General features: G+C 38.6%; 1 protein-coding gene across 2 annotated transcripts in view; it reads left to right on the forward strand.

Moving 5' to 3' along the window:
• Window positions 1–23,111, forward strand: part of LOC117418403 (dual specificity mitogen-activated protein kinase kinase 3-like) — a 68,107-nt gene extending 44,996 nt beyond the window's left edge. For both annotated transcript variants that reach the window (XM_034031406.3, XM_034031405.3), the window contains exons 4-12: window positions 9,645–9,758; window positions 10,576–10,695; window positions 11,024–11,140; window positions 11,563–11,614; window positions 13,900–14,027; window positions 14,482–14,559; window positions 18,414–18,553; window positions 18,864–18,909; window positions 19,283–23,111. In XM_034031406.3, coding sequence (XP_033887297.1) covers window positions 9,645–9,758; window positions 10,576–10,695; window positions 11,024–11,140; window positions 11,563–11,614; window positions 13,900–14,027; window positions 14,482–14,559; window positions 18,414–18,553; window positions 18,864–18,909; window positions 19,283–19,369 — 882 coding nt within the window. In that variant the 3' untranslated portion in view covers window positions 19,370–23,111. The remainder of the gene's footprint in view (window positions 1–9,644; window positions 9,759–10,575; window positions 10,696–11,023; window positions 11,141–11,562; window positions 11,615–13,899; window positions 14,028–14,481; window positions 14,560–18,413; window positions 18,554–18,863; window positions 18,910–19,282) is intronic.
• The last annotated feature ends 1,154 nt before the right edge of the window (window positions 23,112–24,265 follow it).

Genomic DNA, 24,265 nt, shown 5'->3' on the forward strand with positions numbered 1-24,265 from the left:
ACCTTCAGTAGATTACTTTTTGGTACCTTTGGATGATTTCGGATGGGTACGGTATTGTTACAGATATTTTATTTATGGAAAAAGTAAACATTCGTAACATAAACAAGATATGTCATGAAAAACCGTGGGTTGCAGTATCACTGTCATGGGCAGTGTGCTGCTGTGGTTTTTAAACTACCCTGTATATTAACTGTTAATATGTAATCCTGTACCCTATATCTGACTCTCTATATTGAAATCACAGCAAACCAAAACCGCTGTTAATAGGTTCATCTTGTTGATAAGTTCATCTTGGGAAAGCTGTTTTTGTTAGGTCTGGAAAAATTGCAGTTCAATTTGAGACACCAATATTTGGTTAATTAGACATTCATTTCCCTAGTGTTCAGGTGTGTTATTATTTTAAGACATTTTGTTTTTACAAGGGGTGGCTGAAGCAGGTTGGACAGTAGTCTGCAGATGGAACCAGTGTCAGCCCCAGTTTGATCCTGGCAACAAGATGAGATTTTACCACACAGATGGAAATGTGGCTGTATTCAATGAGGGGCAGTTTATTTGCACAAAAGTTTGTAATACATATACTGGTGCAAACAGCTGTGCATTGAAGACACATGCAATGCCACTGCATAATGTTTTCAGCTGTAATTAGCATGTATTAGCGATAGAGTCAGCTCCTTCATTAGCAGTTGCTGACAGCTTGTCCAGCATTCCTTACGGGTGTGTAAGACGAGGAGAGACGTCTCGGTTGTGGCATTGAGGCGAGCTGCATCATGCTTTCTGCTGAGGTCATGCACTTTCTGCAAGACAGGTGCCAAGGATCTGTGCAGGGAGGTGGGTTATTGGATTATCAAAGGGATTTTTTTTAGCTCTTGCAGGTTTGCTGTGAAAGCAAGGTTTGACACAAGTGGTGATTTTCTTTTCATAATCCAAGCACAATGAAAGTTGATATTAGTCAACGTAATCCTGATATGAGATGTTACAAACGCCCATTGAGAACTCTAACCTGAAGTCCCTGCAAGCATCTTTGCTGCTCTGGCTTTTGAAACAACATGGTTGCTTTTAAATAGTTTTGCATTTGAAAGTTGATACAGCCATTTTAAACCGTGAAAGAAAGCAGTTCAAATACTAAAAAAGAAAAGTATTTAACTTGTGAAAAAAACAGACCAGGGGGCAATGTTTACATTATTTAAAAATAAATTATTTGGGCTTGAGGAGATATGAACAGATGTAGTGGGCAGGTCAAAGAGTAGGGAGATGAAAGGTACATCCTGGGGTTAAAAAAAAGCCATCTTGGTGCTAGAGGAGAGATGCCAGAGTCTTACATTGCATGAGTAATTTACACTACCTCTTGAGCACACGTGTAGCAGTGTTTATGTATTGGAATCATGCAAACTGTTCCCAGTGAAGCTAACCTGTTTCAAGAAGTGTGACGTTTGCAACCTGATATCTGAGCACCATCGCATCACAAAAAGACCCTTCCATCAACACGTTAATGAATATGAGTGTTAAAGAAAACTGTGATAGATTTTACAATAGCAGGAGTTTAAGTTAAGATGGAGAACTAGATTTATTATGGCTCTTTACTGCACAATAAAATTTGTCACCGCTGATACAGATGTATTCTGTTTAGTGCTTCTGTTTTTATTAATTTTCATTTTTCAGTGCTTATTTTGAGCTATTTTCAAGTTTTATGTAAATCTTTTTTTCTGGGCTTTCACTTTTTATATACTAATATGAAATTTATTTTTTTCGGTTACTTTCCAAAATGCTTGGGTGCTTTTCTGCCACAGTATGTTTAGTAACTCGACAGTACTTCCACACTTAAGTTGTACCTTCTTTCCTTTGCTGTTCCACAAAGACTTCCTTATGGTCACGGGCACATTCTTCTGGGGTTTTTGTGTGTCTAGGCATTTTTTTAACATTACGCCACAATTTGCAATTCTGTTTTAAATACACACTCACTCTCTAACTGTAGTATAGCTTTAAATCCCACGAACAAGCCTTCTATAATGTAATCTCGTTTTAAATCTCGCAAGCGGAGTCTCCAATAGAAATGTAGGAATTTGCTGCCACTCGGTAGCTGGGGTGGGTTAAAAGTCCTAATTTATATTGTATGATTCAGCTGCTTAATTTTTTTCTTAAGCTTGGCAGTAGTTTTGCCAAACCAATAGGCATGACTTGTATTTTTTAATTTTGTTTAATAGTTCTGATGCAGTTCAGTCTTTTTGTGAATTCTGATAAAACTGGAGGGGTATAGTACACAGATGTAGGATTGTGGTATAGTAGAACTCCTCTTTCTCTTCAAAGACCCTGGAGTGCCCAGTGTTTTTTCAAACCTGTAGTGCAAATTCCCATGTTTTCCCATGTTCATTCTCATAAACCAGTTTCCTGATTTTCATAAGTCTGCTTTTTGTAAATCCTTCAAAAAAACACAAATTTTACACAGAGGGGTAAAGTAAACACGTAAAACAGCCAATTACAATTTTATAACTAACAAGAATCAACTTGAGATGTTGTACTGGCCCCTAAACATCTAAATAGTTTATTACTTGTTTGGTAAATGTATTGGTTCCCTTTCTGAAAAAATATGCTAAACTGTGCTTTAAACAAAAACACACCTCACCCCTCTGCTTTAAAAACGGGGTTGAAAAATATCACAAATACAGCGTTTCTTCATAATCTTGAATAGGGATCCCCAAATGAAAAAGGGAAATCACAATCCTGCAGTAAAAAAACATTTTTAACATGTGCTGCCATACTATACATCCAGTATGTGTGATGTTTAAGAACTACATTGTTGAATTGCACTCGGGGGGGGGGGGGGGGTCTGGAACTTGTCTGTAACGTGTCTGTAACGTGTCTGTACATGGACACGCATGTCTGTGGCAACAGTTATCTCTGTCAGTGGCAGTGAAAACGTCTAACACACATGCAATTGTATAGAACTTCCGTTATGCTTGTCTGTGGCCAAGATGCTCTTTTTTTTCCTTCTATACATTTTTACATGCAGCTATCTTCTGTCTATTTCTGACCTGTTCTTTAAAATAAGGAGTCCTGTTTCTGATCCTCCGTATGGTGTTTTGTGGTTGTATGGTTTAACACTTCATCTGCAGCTGGCTCTGTAATGATTGGTTTGAGATAACCTGGAGAAGACTGCTGGCTGTGACTCGTACAGGGTTTAATCACAGTGAGCAGAGAAGTAATTCACCTCGGACAGCCTGCTGTTATGAACTGTACCCTTCCCTAAATACAGTCCCTTACCATGTGAACGGTACCCTTCCCTAAATACAGTTGCTTACCATGTGAACTGTACCCTTCCCTAAATACAGTCGCTTACCATATGAACTGTACCCTCTAAATACAGTCACTTACCATGTGAACTGTTTTTCCCTTAAAGTGATTGCAGCTCACAAAATAACTCAAATCTTACCTGTTTGCATTTCCATTAGCTACATACTGTAGGTCTCAAATGTGCAGTTTTAAAAGAAAAACATGCTATAGCAAACGTGATATGTTACTACTTAAATTTTAAAAGAATTTTACATTTCTCTGCCTTTTTCTTTGAAAACAGGAAATATGTTTTACTTCCTGGGTGATTTCACCTCAGTAGCTGATTGGTTATTGACAGGAAAGAAGCCATTGAAGGCTTTCCCTCCAGGTGACCAAGGAAGTCTAACACTATCCTAAAAGCATTTATATCAAACAGATGTCGTGTTTTAAAATAAAAATACATGTTTAAAATAACATAACCCATTTATTTTGTTTGCTGCAGTCACTTTAGTAGAAAGCTGTCCATACCTGTTTGTGTTTGTATCATTTATATCTTCAGTTCTGTACCTGGTACCATTGGCCGTGACGGTCTCTCACTACTCTCGTGTAATGGAAATCATGGTATAACAATGAGGGGTTGAGGTGCCATATTCTGAAACCATTTAATAGCATTTGAAAGCGCTTTTCAGGTTCATTTGAAGCCATTTAAATTGTCAGAAAGGTTCTTTTTCAGGAGAGAACTGCAAAAAGAGTGATACAGACGACATGGTAAAAACCCTAGAGCTTTTGCAAGCACTAGTTCAAAACCCCCACTTAGCTATAGTAAGCCTTTGGATGTGCCACCATTGCTCACATCATCTAAATTCTGGTTTAGTAGCTAGAAAGTGTTTATGATAACTGGGTTGTATTTCTGAGGCAACAAGAAATGAGGAGTGGGGAGAGAAAAGTTCATTGTCTTGAATGGTGACAGATATTTACTTAACATTGTATTAATATATCTTTATACTTGACCATGTATTTATATATCTTTACACTTGACCATGTATTTTTAACCTAAAGCCATGAATACATTTTCATTTTTGTTATAAACCAGTTCCCATTATATGAAGGACCCATTTCTTTCTGTTTTGTTGTTTAAGTATATTTGAAGTCTTGTATTAATCCTTGTAATTTAAGGGCTTCACATTATAGATAATTACCTAGTCTGAGGAACTCCACACATGAGTTGAACTCCCAGTCTCCATGTTGCTTGGTCAGGAGGAACAAAATGATCTCTTACCCATGATGTAATCTTTTTTTGGTGCCAAGCTTGTACATCGTCTAGAAGAGCCCACGTCATATCTTAACTCAACTGTCAAAAATTCTTCTGCGTTATCTTGGGTACAGAGGAAGTATAGGCGTTTGATAAAAGGCCTATACTACTCTACAGGATAAATAGCCAACAACACTGAGAACAGTTTACACCAGCGACAGAGATATCCACACACAGAGAAGTGGTTACGCTAGAGAATGTTACAAAGGATTCAATCCATGCTCCAGTCTTTCAGAAGGGGTCCATTCCAGGTATCTGTTGTAGTAAAAAGAAAAAAAAAAAAAGGTATTTTTTTTCCCCAGAGTGTTTTGTTTCTGAACGCTACATTTGTTTGGGGAAAATTCAGGATGGCACCCCCACCACCATCAAGGCAGTCCTCCCAGGAGACTGACAGTTTCCAATAGATCTGTAGGAGAGCCACTTCCATCTCCACATACATAATGACTGCAGTAATACCTCTGTTCTCCATCGGGACCTACCAATACCAGCTCAATGTTCTTTTCTTTTTTCTTTCTTGGGGATCTCTATAGCTGATTTATTCACCAAATATAGATGAAGTAACATTCACAAGGCATAGAGGTTGCAATCCTGAGGCTTTTTATGAATCCTGGGATTTTAGTGTCTCAAATCTAACATGTCTGAAAGTAATATGTGGTCGCGGACAGATGAGATCCTGGTAAAACTTTTGGCATTTACAAAAATAGTTTTGTTTAAAACTGTGTCCTTATTAACACCTGAATTGCAAGAGGATTGTTAAGAAGGCAGAGTGAAAACATCTTTAATGACATTTAATCAAGAACCCACATTTGTTCAAATACAGGCAAATGTAAAAAAATAACAACTGAAAACTATGCGTCCTTCTTTGCAGTCCTTCTATGTCTCCTCTGTGTCTCCTTTGTCACAGTCCTTTTTAGGCCAGTATGACAATTCTTATTATCCCGTTATCCTGGGCAGGGGGCCAAACCAGGTGCTACCAGCTGGCCAGGCTGGACCTGAGGCTCGCGTGGGCAGGGGCGACCAAACCCTGAAGTAGCATCACTAGCTACCCGCTACCCTGGTTATTTAGTCTACAGTGTCGATTTGTTTTTTAAGTTTTACCAGAAGGCAGCAGAGCATGTCCTACACTCTGCGTTTTTTCCCCACACACTAATCTAAGATAAAAAGGTCATTTGGTGCTCCTTTATTATATTCAATAAGTCAGTTTTTCATTTCCTTCTGCCACGTTGAGCTGAGTAGCTGAAGACATTGTTTGTTATCATTAAAGCGAATTTCAAATCTTGCGGTTGTAATTTCAGTGGCAGGGTTTGGTTGCCTAGTTACCAGGTGTAGCAGAGTAGCACACATAACGAAACCAAGAAAAAAAAACAGAATCTCAAAACAGAGTTTCCTTCATACAATCCCCAAATCCTGTGATTCTCTTCTATAACTCCAGGGATTTTGGGACATCATTAGATGTTTTTGAGGGCAAGTTATCTCTCTCTTTCCAAAAAAACAAAGAAAAGGACGGTAAAGCCTGCAGCACAGAGGCTTCCAGGACAGAGGCGTATTGGTCTACAGAAAAATATCACCTCTACAGCATACTGTCAGCATTTCTGGGAACCCAATTCTATACACTTGCAGGAAGAGTGTATTTCACATAGGAGAGGATGGTTCACAAACCATCAGCTGTCAAACCTCTTCTAGATAGGAGCCAGGCCAACAGCACAATTACTTCAGCAGTTTCTGGACATTGGCAGCAGTAATCTCCTTGCTAAGAGAAGCAAAACTACAGGTGACATGCATAGGAATGTTTCCTTTTTTTCTTTTAACTATCCATCTTTCCAGTTTTCCTCAGCATCAAGCCTTCTTTGGGAGCTACAACAGGAACCACAAGGTGATAACTATTACCTTCACTAAGATCATCCTGACTTCCAGCAGTCTGCCATGTGCTGAAAACCATTTGTCCAGTTACAACGAGGGCATACTTCAATCACTAAGCATCACAATCCAGTCAATCTACTTGCTGGACTCAACAATAGCATCACAGATATACTCGGCACAGAGGGTACCCCACAAGTAACCGATCCACCAGATGTGCTACAGGGCATATTCAACTACTAGTTTACAAGAGGAGCCCTTTTTTTTGCACAACAGAACACCATCTGCCACTTTAATTGCTCCAGTCTTCAGCAGGGAGCAGCCACATCACACAATCCAGTTAATTTCTTTGTCGACTGGCATATGTAGGCATACTCGTCCCTGAGAATAGGCCAACTATATTTGGATAGTAAATTGAGAGGGGCTCAGTCTTGTTCTTAGCTCCTCACTGGGCCTAAAGGTTTTGGATTTCTGAGATCCTGGAAATAGCGAAAACGGTGCGCTGCATCTGCAGTGGAGCAGCGATCTGCTGTCCAGAACAGGACGATGTTTTCCACAATCTTTTGCGGTTGAGTTTAGCTGCCTGAAGACTGAAGGGCAACTACTGAAGAGCTAGGACTATCTGAACAAGTACAAACCCTACTTGCTAAAAAAAGAAAGGGTAAACCACCTCTTTTTTCAGGTCCATACAGATGAATTAAAGAAGTTATCCTCAGGTGCGATCCAAAATCTGTACACAACTTGAATTCTCTCTATCTACCTGTATTATCCTACCTCAGCCATCTGTTTCAGAGGTCTACATACCCCATCAATGCTCACATCGATGCAATCTCTAACACAATACCTGGCTGGGAATGTCACTCTGTAGGTTCTCCACCCTAGGGTGTCTAGAGTCGTTTGGTGTGGCTACCACCTAAACCCCCCTAAGGAAACATGTTGTCCCTCAGGGGAGCCTTAGTTTGTATTAAATAACAGGTTACCACGGTTTGGAGCCTGGCTACAGGTAAGGAAAATAACTACTTGGGGAAAACTGCATTTCTAGTGACTATGATCTCAGTAAAGGGATCACAAAACCAGGCAAATACAAGTTGGATCTCATCCTTCATCAACTTCTGTTGCAGCCTTGAAAGGAAACCATCTTCAGGATCCATCATAACCCACGGGGTAAGTTATGGTTAATATAGGGGCAAAACTAAAATCTGCCCAATACAGGCTACCTGGGCCTCCTTTATTAGCAGTATAATTTGAATGTGTCTTGCTTTCAGCCTACTTGTACTCTGTTTCTGTGTCTTCCTCTTCTAACTTCTGCCAACCATAATCTTGTCTTATCCTTTGGGATAACTCAACTTGTGTGTGGAGTTCATTAGACTAGGTAAGAAGACGAAGATTACCTATAATATGGTTTCTTCGAAGGATGATGAACTCCACTTTCTCCCTCTTTCCTTTTATGGTCTTATTTTTCGAGATTTTTGACAATTGATTTAGGATGTGACATGGGCTCTTATAGAGGATGTACAAGGGCTTGGTGCCAAAAAAAGATTACATCAGTGATCTCTGGGTAAGAGATCAGTTTGTTCTTCCTAACCATGGAGGAACATGGAGACTGGGAATTCATATTAGAAACCATATTACAGATAATCTTCGTCGTCCTATTATATTTGTACTGTTCCTTTACTTTTTGATATTTCTGTTGTTCTTATTGCAATTATATATTGTCTTTTGTACATTAAGTCTGAATCAAAGCCCTTTTATTAGTCCTGGAGCTACTCTTCACTTCTACTTACCAGCCATAGGCTAGATCAGCCCCTTCATAGAAGTAAGGCTATTTTGGATCAAATTGTATTGCTGGCCACAGCTGAGTACTAGCTGTCAATGTTGTAAACTATGCTGATCATACCCAGCTATATTTGTCCCTAAAGCCAGGAATTTCTTCTGCCTGGGTGTATTAGCTACTTGCCTTACAGACATCAAGCACTGGATGTCACAGAATTTTCTAATGTTGAATTTAGATAAAACAGAGGTTATGCTAGTGGGCTCACAGAACCAACTGAAAGGAAATGTGGGACTATGTGAGCTCGACCCTTGCAGTCTCTCATCAAAACTTAAACTAGAAATTAAGAATTTGGGGGCCATCTTTGAACCAGATCTATCATTTGAGACTCGTGTTAGGGAAGTTAAAGTATCTTTTTTTACCATTTGAGAAATATAGCCAAACTTTTTACCAATTATTTCCGTATCTTATGCTGAGAGCCTAATGCATGCCTTTGTTTCATCTAGAATTGATTATTGTAATGCACTTTTTTCTGGTGTCCCAAAATGTGCAGCTTGCAGCTTGTTCAGAATACCGCTGCTAGAATTCTGACTAAAACCAGGAAAAGTGACCATATTACCCCTGTATTGGCCTCGTTACACTGGCTCCCTGTGCGGTAGGGGGGCAGCAGTGTGGAGTAGTGGTTAGGGCTCTGGACTCTTGACCGGAGGATCGTTGGTTCAATCCCAGGTGGGGACACTGCTGTTGTACCTTTTGAGCAAGGTACTTTACCTAGATTTCTCCAGTCAAAACCCAACTGTATAAATGGGTAATTGTATGTAAAAATAATGGATAAGGTCATCTGCTAAGACATAAATAATAATATAGATTTGATTGTAAGATTGTGCTTATAACCCTGAATGGATTAGCACCTAGTTGTTTGCAGGAGTTACTGACCCCGTATCTTCCAAACCGCACTCTGAGGTCACAGGATGCGGGGCTGCTGGTTATTCCTAGGGTCAACAAAAGCAATACGGGAGGTAGGGGTTTTTCTTGTAGAGCTCCGAAATTATGGAATGCTCTGCCTTCACAAGTCAGGGAAGCTGGGACCATTACAGTTTATGTCAAAACTAAAAACGCACTTTTATAAAATGGCTTTCTTATCTTAGTGGGTTTTAATGTAACTTTTAAAATTGCTGCTTTTGTATTGTGTCTACTGTTATTTGAATGGTCTGACTGGCAGTTGGTTTAGTCTTTTTTTCTGCTATGTTCTGTAGAGTGCTTTGTGATACTTTTGTATACGAAGTGCTATATAAATGCAATGAATAAATAAATAAATATAAAGGCACATCATAAAACAAGATAAGGCGACAATAAGCTATTCTTTAAACAAGTGTTTGCTTTAGCAGGAATGTCTTGAGTTCAGCTCCTTCAGTAGTGTTCTTATTGTGTCCCCAGAACTTTGAGGTGCAGGCGGATGACCTGGTGTCGATCTCTGAGCTGGGACGAGGGGCCTATGGTGTGGTGGAGAGAGTTCGGCATGCACAGAGCGGGACCATAATGGCTGTTAAAGTAAGTCCTTTTTTTACACATTACCACGTGAACCTTGGCAGACTAGACTGGACTGGGCATGCATGCTGACAACAGCTGAAGAGACAACACTTCAGTACTTCTGTTCTGTGGTATAAAATTCTCAGCAACATGAAACAGAACTAGACAAGGCTTTGTTGTTGTGTTTTTTTTTTTTTTTTTTTTTTTTTGTTTGTTTTGTTTTTAAGTATTGTAGAGATTATGATCAGTAAAAAATCACTAATATCAACAGGGATCCAAGTGGCTTGGATTAGTCTACTGTATATATACTGTACAGTGAATAGTTGTTACATGTAGAAGTTTAGAAACCTGAACTCAGTAACCATTGTGCATCAATGACTTGTGATAAGTTGTAGTTATAACTTAACAAAATAGTCTATTATGCATTATACAATGATACAGACATACTCAAGTCCCTTTTTATTTTAGGTTTTTTTTGGAAGACTGAAAATCTGTGAAAATAATTAAAGTGGGGCAAATTGAGTGAAAATCTGTACATTTTCCATTAAAAAAAATTAGTAAACTTAAAATAAAGTGTTTCCCTGTTTGTGGAGCTCTCACTGTGTAATGCAGTGTGCTGACTCCCTGTTTGTGGAGCTCTCACTGTGTACTGCAGCTCGTTGCCTCCCTGTTTGTGGAGCTCTCACTGTGTACTGCAGCTCGTTGCCTCCCTGTTTGTGGAGCTCTCACTGTGTACTGCAGCTCGTTGCCTCCCTGTTTGTGGAGCTCTCACTGTGTACTGCAGCTCGCTGCCTCCCTGTTTGTGGAGGTCTCACTATGTCTGTCGTTCCTTTCTCAGAGAATCCGAGCAACAGTAAACAGCCAGGAACAGAAGAGGCTGCTGATGGACCTGGATATCTCCATGCGGACAGTCGATTGTCCCTACACAGTCACCTTTTATGGAGCTCTTTTCCGAGAGGTACTGCCAAAGCAAATCTAAACCCTCTAACCAGTATTATTGGTGTCTGTTGAGGCTTGCATGTCCAATGAGAGCCTGGGAACTGGATTCCAGTAGATCTGAGAGATATATATATATATATATATATATATATATATATATATATATATATATATAGATATATAGATATATAGATATATATATAGATATATAGATATATAGATATAGATAGATAGATAGATATAGATTATTTTGAGTGGTCCACTGTGGCAGGCAGACAGATACCATGGACTGGCCAAGCCACAGTGTCAGTTTTGGACTCTCAAATCTAAGTTCTCTCCCCTCTTAGGGTGACGTGTGGATTTGCATGGAATTGATGGACACCTCACTTGATAAATTCTACAAGAAGGTGATCGAAAAAGGAAAGAAAATACCAGAAGATATTCTAGGAAAAATGTCTGTATCTGTAAGTATGAATTTATTTTAGTGAAGTGTTTTAAACTGTTGTTGTCATTTGTAGATCACGCTACATTTGTCATTTGACATGGAGACCTGCTTTCTATTCATGAGAGAGATTCCACGACAATAAAACCTCTTTTAGCCTAACTGGGGGAGTTCATACAATTGTTTTGCATGGATAATTGTAGTATTCAAATTTAAGAAATCTCCAAAATGTACAGTACTGTATATTAAATACCTGCAATAAAGGGCTGATGAACACATTTTCTAACACATATCAAGAGTAATGCACACACAGATGTCAGCATTAAAAGTAGTTGTTTAACATTCCTACTGGCCCCACCCCAAGCAGGAGTAAGGTCTCTGTGCATTGTAAAAGTCTACCGTCATTGAACAATTTGCCAAACATTCTGCTTTCTTCCTTTGCAGATTGTCAAAGCATTAGAGCATTTGCACAGCAAGCTGTCAGTGATTCACAGAGGTATGTTCTCCCCTCTGCTGGGATCAGTGTGTAATACAATTTGGTGAAGAGTAATAAAGCTCTTGCATAGCCAAACAGTAGCTACACCAAACGTACGTGTGTGTGTGTGTGCGTGTGCGTGTGCGTGTGCGTGTGCGTGTGCGTGCGCGTGTGTGCATGTACGTGTGCGTCTGCATGTGCAAGTTTAGGCTCCCTCAGTCCAGACTAGCAAGTATTTGTAGAAACAGAAATGCTACAGTGGCTCTCAAAAGTATTCACCCCCCTTGGACTTTTTCCACATTTTATTGTGTTACAACATGGAATCAAATTGGATTTAATTAGGAGTTTATGCCACTGATCAACACAAAAAAGTCCATAATGTCAAAGTGAAAAATAAAATCTACAAATTGTTCTAAATTAATTATAAATACAAAACAGAAAATAATTGATTGCATAAGTATTCACCCCCTTTGCTATGACACACCTAAATAAGCTCTGGTCCTTGAGTCAATATTTGGTAGAGGCACTTTTGGCAGCAATTACAGCCATGAGTCTATTTGGATAAGTCTCTACCAGCTTTGCACATCTGGACACTGCAATTTCTGCCCATTCTTCTTTGCAAAATTGCTCAAGCTCCGTCAAGTTGGATGGGGACTTTTGGTGAACAGCAATTTTCAACTTTTTCCACATATTCTCAATTGGATTGAGGTCTGGGCTTTGACTGGACCACTCCAGGACATTGACCTTTTTGTTTTTAAACCACTCCAGTGTGGCTTTGGCTGTATGTTTGGGGTCATTGTCCTGCCTGAAGATGAATCTTCTCCCAAAACCCAGGTCTCTTGCAGACTTCAGCAGGTTTTCCTCCAGGATTTCTCTGTACTTTGCTGCATCCATTTTGCCCTCTATCTTCACGAGCTTTCCAGGCCCTGACGCAGAGAAGCATCCCCATAGCATGATGCTGCCACCACCATGCTTCACGATAGGGATGGTGTTCTCAGGATGATGTGCGGTTAGGCTTGTGCCAAACATAGCGCTTAGCGTTGAGGCCAAAAAGCTCTATTCTGGTCTCATCAGACCATAGAATCTTCTTACACTTGGTCTCAGAGTCTCCCACATGCCTTCTGGCAAACTCTAGCCATGATTTGATGTGAGTTTTTTTTCAACAATGGCTTTCTTTTTGCCACTCTCCCATAAAGGCCAGTTTTGTGAAGCACCCGGGCTATTGTTGCCATATACACAGTGTCTCCCAGCTCAGCCGTGGAACTGTAACTCCTTTAGAGTTGCCATAGGCCTCTTGGTGGCCTCTCTGACTAGTGCCCTTCTCGCCCGGATACTCAGTTTTTGAGGACGGCCTGTTCTAGACAGATTCACAGTTGTGCCATATTCTCTCCATTTCTTAATAATGGACTTTACTGTGCTCCGGTGGATATTCAATGCCTTGGAAATGTTCTTATATCCTATCCCTGATTGGTGCTTTTGAAGAACCTTATTCCGGATTTGCTTTGAATGTTCCTTCATCTTCATGATGTAGTTTTTGTTAGGAAATGTACTAACCAACTGTGGGACCTCCCAGAGACAGGTGTATTTAACCTGAAATCATGTGAAACACCTTAATTGCACACACAGATGGACTCCATTCAACTAATTATGTGACTTCCAAAGACGATTGGTTGCACCAGAGCTTATTTAGGTGTGTCATAGCAAAGGGGGTGAATACTTATGCAATCAATTATTTTCTGTTTTATATTTGTAATTAATTTAGAACAATTTGTAGATTTTATTTTCACTTTGACATTATGGACTTTTTTTGTGTTAATCAGTGGCAAAAACTCCTAATTAAATCCAATCTGATTCCAACACAATAAAATGTGGAAAAGTCCAAGGGGGGTGAATACTTTTGAGAGCCACTGTAAATGTTCACTGTGTATATGAAGGACAAACATGTTTTTCTAATTTTCATACTGCTCTTTTCATATACTACATATCATTTAAAACAAACATTTACAAAACATTGATATTCACAAAATACTAAATATTTTAGGATGAATGTAAACTTCTATCTAAATTTTGACACGGATGAGGATATTTTACTAGAGGAATTTAAAAAACTCCACCCAGGTCAGCTCTATAAAGGGACGAGCGCCACACTGTCTTGGAAATAGTAACAGATTACTGTACAGTACCTTCAAATGAGTTGGGGTAGCTACAGTGATATCTTATTTATAGAACATTTATTCAAAACAAGCTCTATCACGAAGAACCCCGACATGTGGTATTAATGTCACAGTATTCATCTTCCTTTTCAGATGTAAAGCCTTCAAATGTCCTCATTAACAACGAAGGACATGTGAAGATGTGTGATTTTGGGATCAGCGGGTACCTGGTAGATTCTGTTGCAAAGACCATGGATGCTGGCTGCAAACCCTACATGGCTGTGAGTATTATCAAGAAAGACATAGTCCGTACTACTGAAAACGTTGCCCTCCTTGAACAACATGACTAGGTAGCCCATTCCATCCCCTCGGGACTCTGTGTGAAGTGTCTCCTTCAGCAACATGATTAGGTAGCCCATTCTGTCCCCTCGCCACTCTCTGTGTGAAGATGTGTCTCCTTCCCTCTGTCTATCGCCATATCATTTCCAACCGTGTTCTCTGGTCCTGGTTTCTGTGCTGCGCTTTAAGTATTGTTAGGGTTAACTTTGCCAACTCTTAAGATTTTTTTTAAAGACTTCAATCAAGTACCCCTTACTTCTTCCTTGTTCTAGGTTAAATAGAATGTGATAGAAAGCAAGGCTTGCAAACAGAGATTTCTTAACACAGTGTACTGTAACATGTGTTGCTTTCAAAAATGTAGTAATTTAGGATATTTCTTTTTTTTTTGTCTTGCAGCCTGAAAGGATCAATCCAGAACTTAGTCAGAAGGGATACAATGTCAAATCTGATGTCTGGAGTCTGGGAATCACGCTGGTAGAGTCTTTAAACAGTCATTGTCAAGTCCCAGTTGGAACCTGTCAGCAGCAACTACACTTATAATTTCTCTAAGAGTGTACATCTCACGCTTATGTCAGTGACAAAGAATTCTAAATATTTAAACCACAATAGGTTCTACAAAAACTGATCTTTTGTATGACACAGCAAAGGGTGTGCAAGAAATACACTCTCCGCTTGATTAGAGGTAGCCACTGAACACTTCTAAACATACATTATTCTGTTAATATGACCTGGTGATGATGAGAATTGTAACGTGTTACTTTCCTCTTTACACCGTGCCCTCGATGTGAATATCACCCGTTTAGCTATTAGGCATTATGGGGAAAATATTCAAAGATCTTGCGAAATTTTCTCATCTTTCTCGCAACTTTGCTTGTGTTGTGAATGTTTTACATAAAATCGCAACTGAGTGAAATCAAAAAGATTTGCGGAGAAACTGCAATTATCGCAGCGCTGCGGAAATGAATAAATTAACATGAATTAACACAGGAAATCAACCGGACCTCTCTCTCGAGGTATATAACCATCGCAACTTTTTGCAAAATGAAGAGGCATTATTTGGGCTTGACAAATTGCGTGTGCTAAACAGAGACAGTCCTCTGACAGGGACATTTAATTACTTTACTTTACCATTTACGTGCCATAAAGATGACACTGGCTGCGAAAGAAGGACTGCGACCTGAAATAAGCTTATTTGATTTGAAAAACGTCTTGAACGATACAAGCAAATTCCTACACTACTTGGTTTGATTGAATGAGTAGTACACAACAAGCTTCAATATGAAATCTGAACATTTATTTCAATAAACACGTTTTTAATGAAAACAAATATTGTAGCCTACTTCACTAAAGTGAAAACTGGCTTATTTTTAAAAACCACTGCTTCCAATTATACTAGTGCTTAATAACAGGAACAACATTTTATTTAGGGTTAGTGTTGAACTTAAACGAGTTCATGCCTCCCTGTACCCCTACCCCCACGCAGGAATATTACCTGCTAACTTTCCCTATTTATTTATTTATTTATTTATTTATTTATTTATTTATTTATTTATTTATTTATTTTTTATTTTTTTTTGCAATCTCCACATGCTGCAGGTTCTGTTGCATTCACTGCGCTGATAATGTTAGATATACCCAGCTATTACTACAGGCAAAATACATAGTTGTGTCGTCGTCGTCCCCAGCTACCCCCGACCCCCCCCCAAAGAGCGGGTGGCACTGCCCTCTCTGCCCTACGTGTTATGTGCCTATGTAGGCATATTTATTTTTTATTTTATTTTTTGTCCTGCATTTGCCTTTTAATTTATATCTCTGCACATACTACTGCTTTGCATATATGCTGTAGAATACGTGATTATCAAATCTAACACTAGTACGTACAATATTCTTTCAAATAAACTTGTTATGATTTTCAATGTGAGGATCTTAAGAACGGTATTATTGTCATGGCTTGCGCCCCGGCACCTCTTTCTTTACAAATGAACCACTGGTAATTAGTATTGTTTAAAATAAACCACAAATAAATTAAATGTTTGAGTTGGAAATAAACCAAAATGTTAATCAAAGTATAAATCGACTAAGGACTTCTTCAGTAGACAAGTCAAGGAATGTTATACGCTGTCTGTATATTCTGCCTGCACGATATCTCCATTTTTTCTTTTGCTCTGCTAGCATTTGCAAATGTAACTGTCTGAAAGCCATGTTCACTTTAACTAGAAACAGAGATTGTCCTGAAATACTTCCTGCGAAATAATTGAGAGGAGTGGAACCAGTTTTAAGTGATTTCCATGCAACATAGTGATTTGCGAGCAAATGAACTTTTCAGTTTAGCTCGTGGTGTTGAACTTGCGGGATTATTCATGACACCTCCCCCAAATTTGAAGGAAAAGCAAACAACTTGCAAACCCATTTTTTCCAACGCAACATCTATTTTGAATCTCGCTCAGAAGCGCAACTTTTTTCGCAAAAGGGACTTGGAGAAAAAAAAATCTCTACAACTCCCCTTGCGACACACGCTAGGAGTTTGAATATTTGCCCCTATGTTTTAGAATGTCTTAGGACTGTCTTGTAGAAGTAAATGAAATATATTCAGCGGCTCTTTGAACTGCAGATCATTTCACGCTTAGAACCGAACAAAAGCTGAAACAACTGATTCATTTCAGTTTCCAATGAGGTGTTTCTAAAGCACATCAAACGGCGAAGAATCTGAAGTGTATTAAGATTCTAGTGTAGGAACAATGTATGGGAGTCAATTTGTTCTGATCAGATGAAAAAAAACGGCTTATTAAATGAACAAATATATATTTACCGTCCTTGAAGTTATTTCTCCTTGGCAAAATCCTGTAACTGGCTTCCATTATAAAACTATGTCCACAAATTCTTATGAATTTTCAGTGGAATAGCTATTGTTCTGGTGGTGTTCCACTTGAATTTTAATTTACAATCAATAGAAAAAGATGTTTAGCAGAGAATGGAAGTATTGGATTGTACTTTTGAAAAATGTGGTCAGTTTAACCCTTTGCAGTCCATTTATTAAGTGGTGTCAGGCGCGTGAGGTCCAATTTATTTTCACACGCGCAGTTAATTTTAGACACGCTGTTTAAAAGCATTTTTTTCCACAGTCAAACGGGTTTAAAAGGCCCTGCATATCAACAAAGCACTCACTAAGCATCTCCAGCCCCGCCCCACCCTTTCGTTCGCTATCGCTTTCACATATGCTAAGAAATAAATAATAATAATAATAGTCGTACATACTGATCAATCATCTCCTGATCACTCGTTTTATCACCAAACTCCTCAATAATGCGATCCAAGTCATTATTTTATTACTATAACATCTCAAAAAAGCTCTGCAAATGTCCGTGATATTCTGAGCGCTGATGCAGTAACAGCCAGCTTGTTTCCTTATGGCCGCCGTTATCTGATGCCAGGGGCAAGTATGACTATTCATGAGATACGCCCATTTTTAAAAAATTTTTAAAATTTTTTTTTCGGCTTGTCTCGACTCCTGTCACTCCCACTCGGCCATTGAATGATTTTCTCAGCTTTTTTCGGAGAAAAAAACGACTAGAAACCCGTTTTTTGCGTCTTTTTGATGATGTCGGACAGGGTCCGACATTGGACCGGATAGGAATAATTGCAATGTCGGACCAGGTCTGACATAGGACCGCAAAGGGTTAATCCAAAGTAGCTCCTCTGGGCCACCTAGAAAATAAACAGTGGTTTGCAGAAGTATTCACCCCCTACCAATAATGTAACATTTTGTTGAATTACAAATAATGTATGCATAGTTTTTCAAACAGCCTTTTTTTATTCAAAGCTGTAGTGGTTAAACTGAACACTGTTATATGAGGAGGAAGTTAAATGTCAGCAAAACTTACAAAGAAAATGTACAAAATGAAATTTACTGGTTTTTAGAGATCTGTAAATCATTTGCAAATATATTTTAAATGAATGAGATATCTGTAAATAAACCCTTTGACTATCTTAATTTAATTTTGAGAAAGATACTTAAAAATGAAATAGATATGTGAAATTGATTTAGATATCTTTGAATAATGTTTTGCTAGCATGGTACGCCAAACTGTCATGTAGAAATATCTCGAAATAACTTCCCATTCATTTAGAGATATCCGGAAATCATTTAGAGATCTCTCGAAATAACTTCCTGTTCCTTTCGAGACATCTCAAAATCATTTAGCGCTATCTTGAAATGAACAGGAAGTCATTTCAAGATATCTCGAAATGACTTCCTGTGAAAATGCGCTATGTTGTGAATGGACTTCCTGGGAGTGCTGTGCTTAGCTGGCACGCTGCTGTCTTTGCAGATTGAGTTAGCGATTCTTCGCTTTCCCTACGAGTCCTGGGGGACCCCGTTCCAGCAGCTGAAGCAGGTAGTGGAAGAGCCTTCCCCGCAGCTTCCAGCGGACCGCTTCTCCAAGGACTTTGTGGATTTCACGGCTCAGTGGTGAGTCTCGGGAATGTATCATTCATCCTACTGTTCCAAAACTAACAAGGCTCCCTGAAAAATAACGGCTTGAAATCCCTTACAGAACTGATTATTAATCGGTCACGTAATTTCAAAAAACAAACTTCATATACTTTTACTGGCTTAGTGTAAATACCCAACTGCAGGAGTAATATTTTTTTCTTTGAGAAAAATTGAATCTCATATATACTTTTAAAAGGTACATTTATTCAGAAGATCAAGAATGTTGTACTTTTTTAAAATACCAATTTGACCTGTGGTGTGTGTGTTTTTTTTTTTTTTTTTTTAGTTTAAAAAAGAATTCCGTAGAAAGAATGAACTACCTTGAGCTTATGGTAAGTATATCTTCATGTTACTAGTAGTTTCACATAACGGGGGTGCAGTAGCTATACAGAATGTCATGGTGGTAGAGTCTAATAGTTGAGGTAAAAATATTTGGTAATAAAGTATTTGGTAATACAGGTGCTCTATTTTAAGTACGTACTATATTTTATTTTAAAACGGCTAGAATTTAGATTTTTAATGTTCTAAAATGTCTTTTATGTGTTAATGGATTGCAACCGCAATTGGTCATGCAATTAGTCGACTGACATTTTTCTACAGGCAATTAGTGGACTATTCAGTGCGACCCTAGTGTATAATTGTGGTCTGTTAGTTCTCAATCTGTGCTCAAGACCAGCCCGGACTAACCTGTCTTTCCTTGTGCAGGAGCACCCTTTCTTCAAACTACACGACACCAAGGAAACAGACGTAGCCTCCTTTGTGAAAGAGATCTTAGCTGAAGACCAGAACTGACCTCTCCTCTCCTGCTGTCTTTTGTAATCTCCAGATCGTCATGAAAGGAATACATCGTTTCAGTTGGGTCTTATGGTGGTTTAAGCCTACATAATTTGCAGTATTGTAAAGTTACTTTTTATGTGTATTATAAAGAAATAAAATCTATTCAAATGTCAAGCGTAACCACCATGGGGATTTTTTGAATAGTATTTAATAGTGTTGAGTTAATAGTGCACAGTATAAAATGAAACAATATTTAATTCATTTCTGGGGTTTTGTTTTTATTTAGAACTATTATTATTTTGTATTATAATTTCATCACCCATATTTCAATACTGCAAACCACCATAAGCATTGAACCAGTCTTGCTACAGTCATATCTGCACTGTATATATTGCAGTGATGTAGAAAAGACCCATGAAAATAGTGTGAGGGTGTTCTCAATGTTTTATTTATCTTCATTTGTTTGCATGGTTGCAATAAACTTGACATCTGCGAAAGCCACTGAGATACTTCTTCAAATGTGAAGCTACAGTACGTGTGCTGCTTTTTTAGGAATACTTGAGCTGGGAATGCATAAAGTCCAAGCCATGAATGGGAGACTTTGGTCAGCTGACTGTATACTAAATTGAAGTCCCTCATGCAAACATATCCCAAGACTTCCTGGTCTAAAGTAATTGAAACTACAGAGTAGTTCCATTAATTGTTTCCGCCATGAAAATATAATCATATATAGGTCTCAAATGGTCACTTGAAAAACACATGTTTTAGCAAACCTGGATTTTCATTTTAAAACAACATATTAGGTTCTACATTAGGCTGATAATCTCTGTTTGCAAGCCTTACTTTTAGACTGTATTGCACTTCCTGGGTCACCTGGAGAGTGACATTGTCCTCACCCCTTCCCTGGCTTCTTTCCTGTCAGTAACCAATCGGCTGCTTCCCCAATTGACTGACATGCTTTCAGCCAATAACATGCTTAAGCCCAAAGACACTGCTGGGGTCAAATGAACAAGCATGTGAAGCAGTAACAGAAGGTAAGGCAAACAAACAAGGAACGTTCTTTAACCTAGTGTAGCACTATATATCTGCTTTAAAATAAAATACATGTTTGGTAAAATATGTGTTTCTTTAAGAAGTGCACATTTGAGACTTAGGTAGCTAATTGAAGTGCAAAATGGGTACGCTTTAATTAATTAATGTGTTGGTTACAATTACTTTAATACCAGAAGTTTCTTGTTCAGAAATCGTATAGCTTTCTATTGGCATTGTCACGTTTCAGCAGCCTTAATGTTTGTGATCTTACTTTAACACCGCTGCATTTTAAAACCGTAGGAGGTCAGATGTTTTGTTTCACATAATTCAGCTTTTCAACGTAATTGGCGTAATTGGCAATTAAGGATTTTGAAATGTCTAACTTTCGTTTAAAATAAATAAATAAAAAGCCTCTGAACATTTGGAAGAGTAACAGTTGTATGAAAAGCAGTTTGCTCCCAAGGTGGGGGGGTGGGGGGGGTTGTGCAGCAGCAGACCCTTGGTAACCCCTCAATGGTGATGGTAACTGCAATGTGATTTTCCTGCAGCCCATTTTATTACTGCTGTCATGGTGTGGGCTTGCATTTTCACTACTGCTTTCAGGCTAGCTGTTATAAAGTATAGAGTATGGCCCCCATGTACTGTATTATAGCTTGAGGATCACTGTATTAAAGGAACTGTGATACTTGATGCTGCCATCTAGTGGGAGTTGCAAAAAATGTATGCCTCCTTTTGTGTATCAGTTGTTTCACATGGTAAATATACATCATTGTACACACGCACTTGACACTTTTTTTGCATAAAGGCCTTCAAGTATAGCTGTAATCAATTCCCCTTTAAGGTTGTAATATTTACCTTTGGATTTCAAAGTGAGCCAATACTGTAACGCTCCTATTTCTAAACTTCAGTGTTCCTCTTAAAGTGAGACCAGGAAGTATCTATTAAAGCTTCAGTTTATAATTATGACTGTATTGTTTTGTGAGACTATACTGACCTCTCTCTATGAGATTTAATTCGGTAACATCGGTTTACATGTCTTATTAACGTCTGTTTATTGACTCTTTCTTTAGCCCTAGCCTGCTGTTGTTACCTTCAATAAATAAGGAAATACTTGGGGTGTCACACTACGATACGTGTCGCGATATGCCATTCTAAATATAGTCTGTCACAATACATGTGATAGTCCTGAGGGACTGCTTGTATGAGGCATAAGATCAAATGATATTTAATAATGGACCGTTCTGTTAAAGAACAACAATGAAATGGGATAGGGAGAGAATGTATTCATACCAACTATAAAACACAGTTATTCATTCAAGAACAATTACAATGAGCTATCTTGTGTTTATGGCCTTGTATCTTAATACAAATGATACATATCTCTATTTACTATACAAAAAAAAGAAGTCACGTAAAGAAAGTATCGCAATGACTCCCCTAGTAAGTACATGTTGTTTGAAGCATATCGGCAAGCAACTTGAGTCCCATAAAACATACAAAGTGACTGCATCCAATATATAACGATAAACCAGAAACGAAGCACTACATTGGAACCTCTGTGTCCGCTATTAACAGTCTAGTTTTGTAGCAGCATTGTTTTATATGTTGCAGTGTACAGTATGCAAACCTTAAAGGCATGAAGCTTGGCAAGCAAAATACAGAGACTTCTACCTTGCATGTAGAGATTTAGGAGCCAATTAACACGGGGGTTTGGCAGTTCATTTAAAATGTGATGGTGCTGCAGATGAATCTCTACCAGTTTAATCAAACCCAACTGGAAATGAGTAATTTGGTTATATAGGCTCTGGGCTGTAAATATGACAGAAAAATTGAAGCTATCCACTATTTATGGAACATCAGAACTGTCTGTTTGCTAGCCTGACTGCGAGACTGGAAGCGTGATTTACAAAGCCGTTTATTATTTTTGCAAAAGACAATAAACCCTTTCAAGTTACACAGTGAAAAAAAAAAATTGAAAAGACCTTGAATGATTTGCCTGTTATTTCCATTTGTGTAACTTTGATTCTCATTTTGAGAAAAATAAGTAACGTACCTCTACTTGTAGGACTTGCACAACATAATTCAGTCCTTTCCTTTTAAGCACCCAAAATATAAAATGGATGTATGACTTCAGGAATTGTATGCATACACACTGAGAAATGTGCTATTTTTCATATATGTTTGTGTTGCTTATATATATTTTCACATGTTTTTCATTTGTTTTGTGTACCCCACCTTATAAAAGTTTGTCACAGTAAAAGTGTAAAGCATACGCAAGCATTGTAAAGTATAGAGAGGTATGGTAAAGCAGGTTAAGAAAAAAACATGGTAAATGCATAGTATAACCATGGCAAATACTACAAAATTACTGCAGATTTACAAGGGAAAACTTTTATAAGTGATTGTCTAGTGGTGTTCTTTATTTTTATTTTTTAAACAAAGTTGTTTTGCGTGGAAAAGTGGCTGTATCAACTGGTCCAGGACCTCTGAACAGACCGGTGAATTGTATTAAAGGTTACAAGTGCCTCCCCCTTACCTGTATGCGATAGGCTTTTAAACCCTGAACTGGACATGCTTTTCTGGTGAAGCTGTATTACTGTAAATGCATGTGAGTGGTAGGGTATATGATTCAGTGATTTACCAGTTTGGTGGCTAGTATAAATACATTTTAATTATACAAAAAATGTATAAATGTTGAAAATAAAATAAAAAGCGATTGTTTTTATGTGTGTTGTGTTAAGTGCTGTGTTAATTTATTTTCAGCACCACGCTAGTCTAAAATGATCTAATTCAAATACTTAAATGTTAATTTTGAGTAATGAAAGCCAGACTATTTGTGGCTGAATTAGGTTTAATGTTCTGTGGCCTAGTTCCTGTTCTTCTTTGTGAATGTGTTCTCAAGGAAAAGCTTGCTGTCAGAGAACAGGAAGTGACCTAGTTTGTATCGTAAACAACAGAGGGGATTTAGTGCCTGGGTAAAGAAGGCATTTTCATTTTTTGTCCCAGTGTAAAATGGCCCAGGTATTACTACCACACAGCATACTAACTGAAATCATTCAATTAGCCACAAGGTGTCACTGTTGCCAAGTTTATGGTCTGGTCTTATTTAACTGACAAACTTTTAAATGGAAAGCAATCCAGTTGTTGCTGTCCAATGCTAAAGAGGCATACTTCCCTGGGTTGACTTTATCCATAACCAGAGTATACCAGGAGAACACGCCCCACACCAGGGCAATGCCAGGAGAACACGCCCCGCACCAGGGCAATGCCAGAAGAACATGCCCCCGCACCAGGGCAATGCCAGAAGAACATGCCAAATCCAATCTAATAAAGTGGTCAGGCAGAACATACTGTAGAACTAAATTGTTTTTAACCTAATGTGTAAAACTATAAAAGCTGCATGTATTCCCTTAAAATGTTATCAACATAACAAAAATGACAACTCATTTTTAATATTGCTATTTGTTTTATGATTTATAACCAGACTTGTGTTCATTTCTACTGCTGGAGCCGTACTAGCGAGGGTGTACCTTCTGGGCTTGTGTTCATTTCTATTGCTGGAGTTGTACTAGTGAGGATGTAGCTTCTGGGCTTGTGATCATTTCTATTGCTGGAGTCGTACTAGCGAGGGTGTAGCTGCTGGAGTCGTTCTAGCGAGGGTGTAGCTGCTGGGCTTGTGTTCATTTCTACTGCTGGAGTCGTACTAGCGAGGGTGTAGCTGCTGGAGTCGTACTAGCGAGGGTGTAGCTGCTGGGCTTGTGTTCATTTCTACTGCTGGAGTCGTACTAGCGAGGGTGTAGCTGCTGGGCTGGTGTTCATTTTTACTGCTGGAGTTGTACTAGCGAGGGTGTAGCTGCTGGAGTCGTTCTAGCGAGGGTG

Source organism: Acipenser ruthenus, chromosome 13 (assembly GCF_902713425.1).
Source record: "Acipenser ruthenus chromosome 13, fAciRut3.2 maternal haplotype, whole genome shotgun sequence".
NCBI classification, from domain to species: Eukaryota; Metazoa; Chordata; class Actinopteri; order Acipenseriformes; family Acipenseridae; genus Acipenser; species Acipenser ruthenus.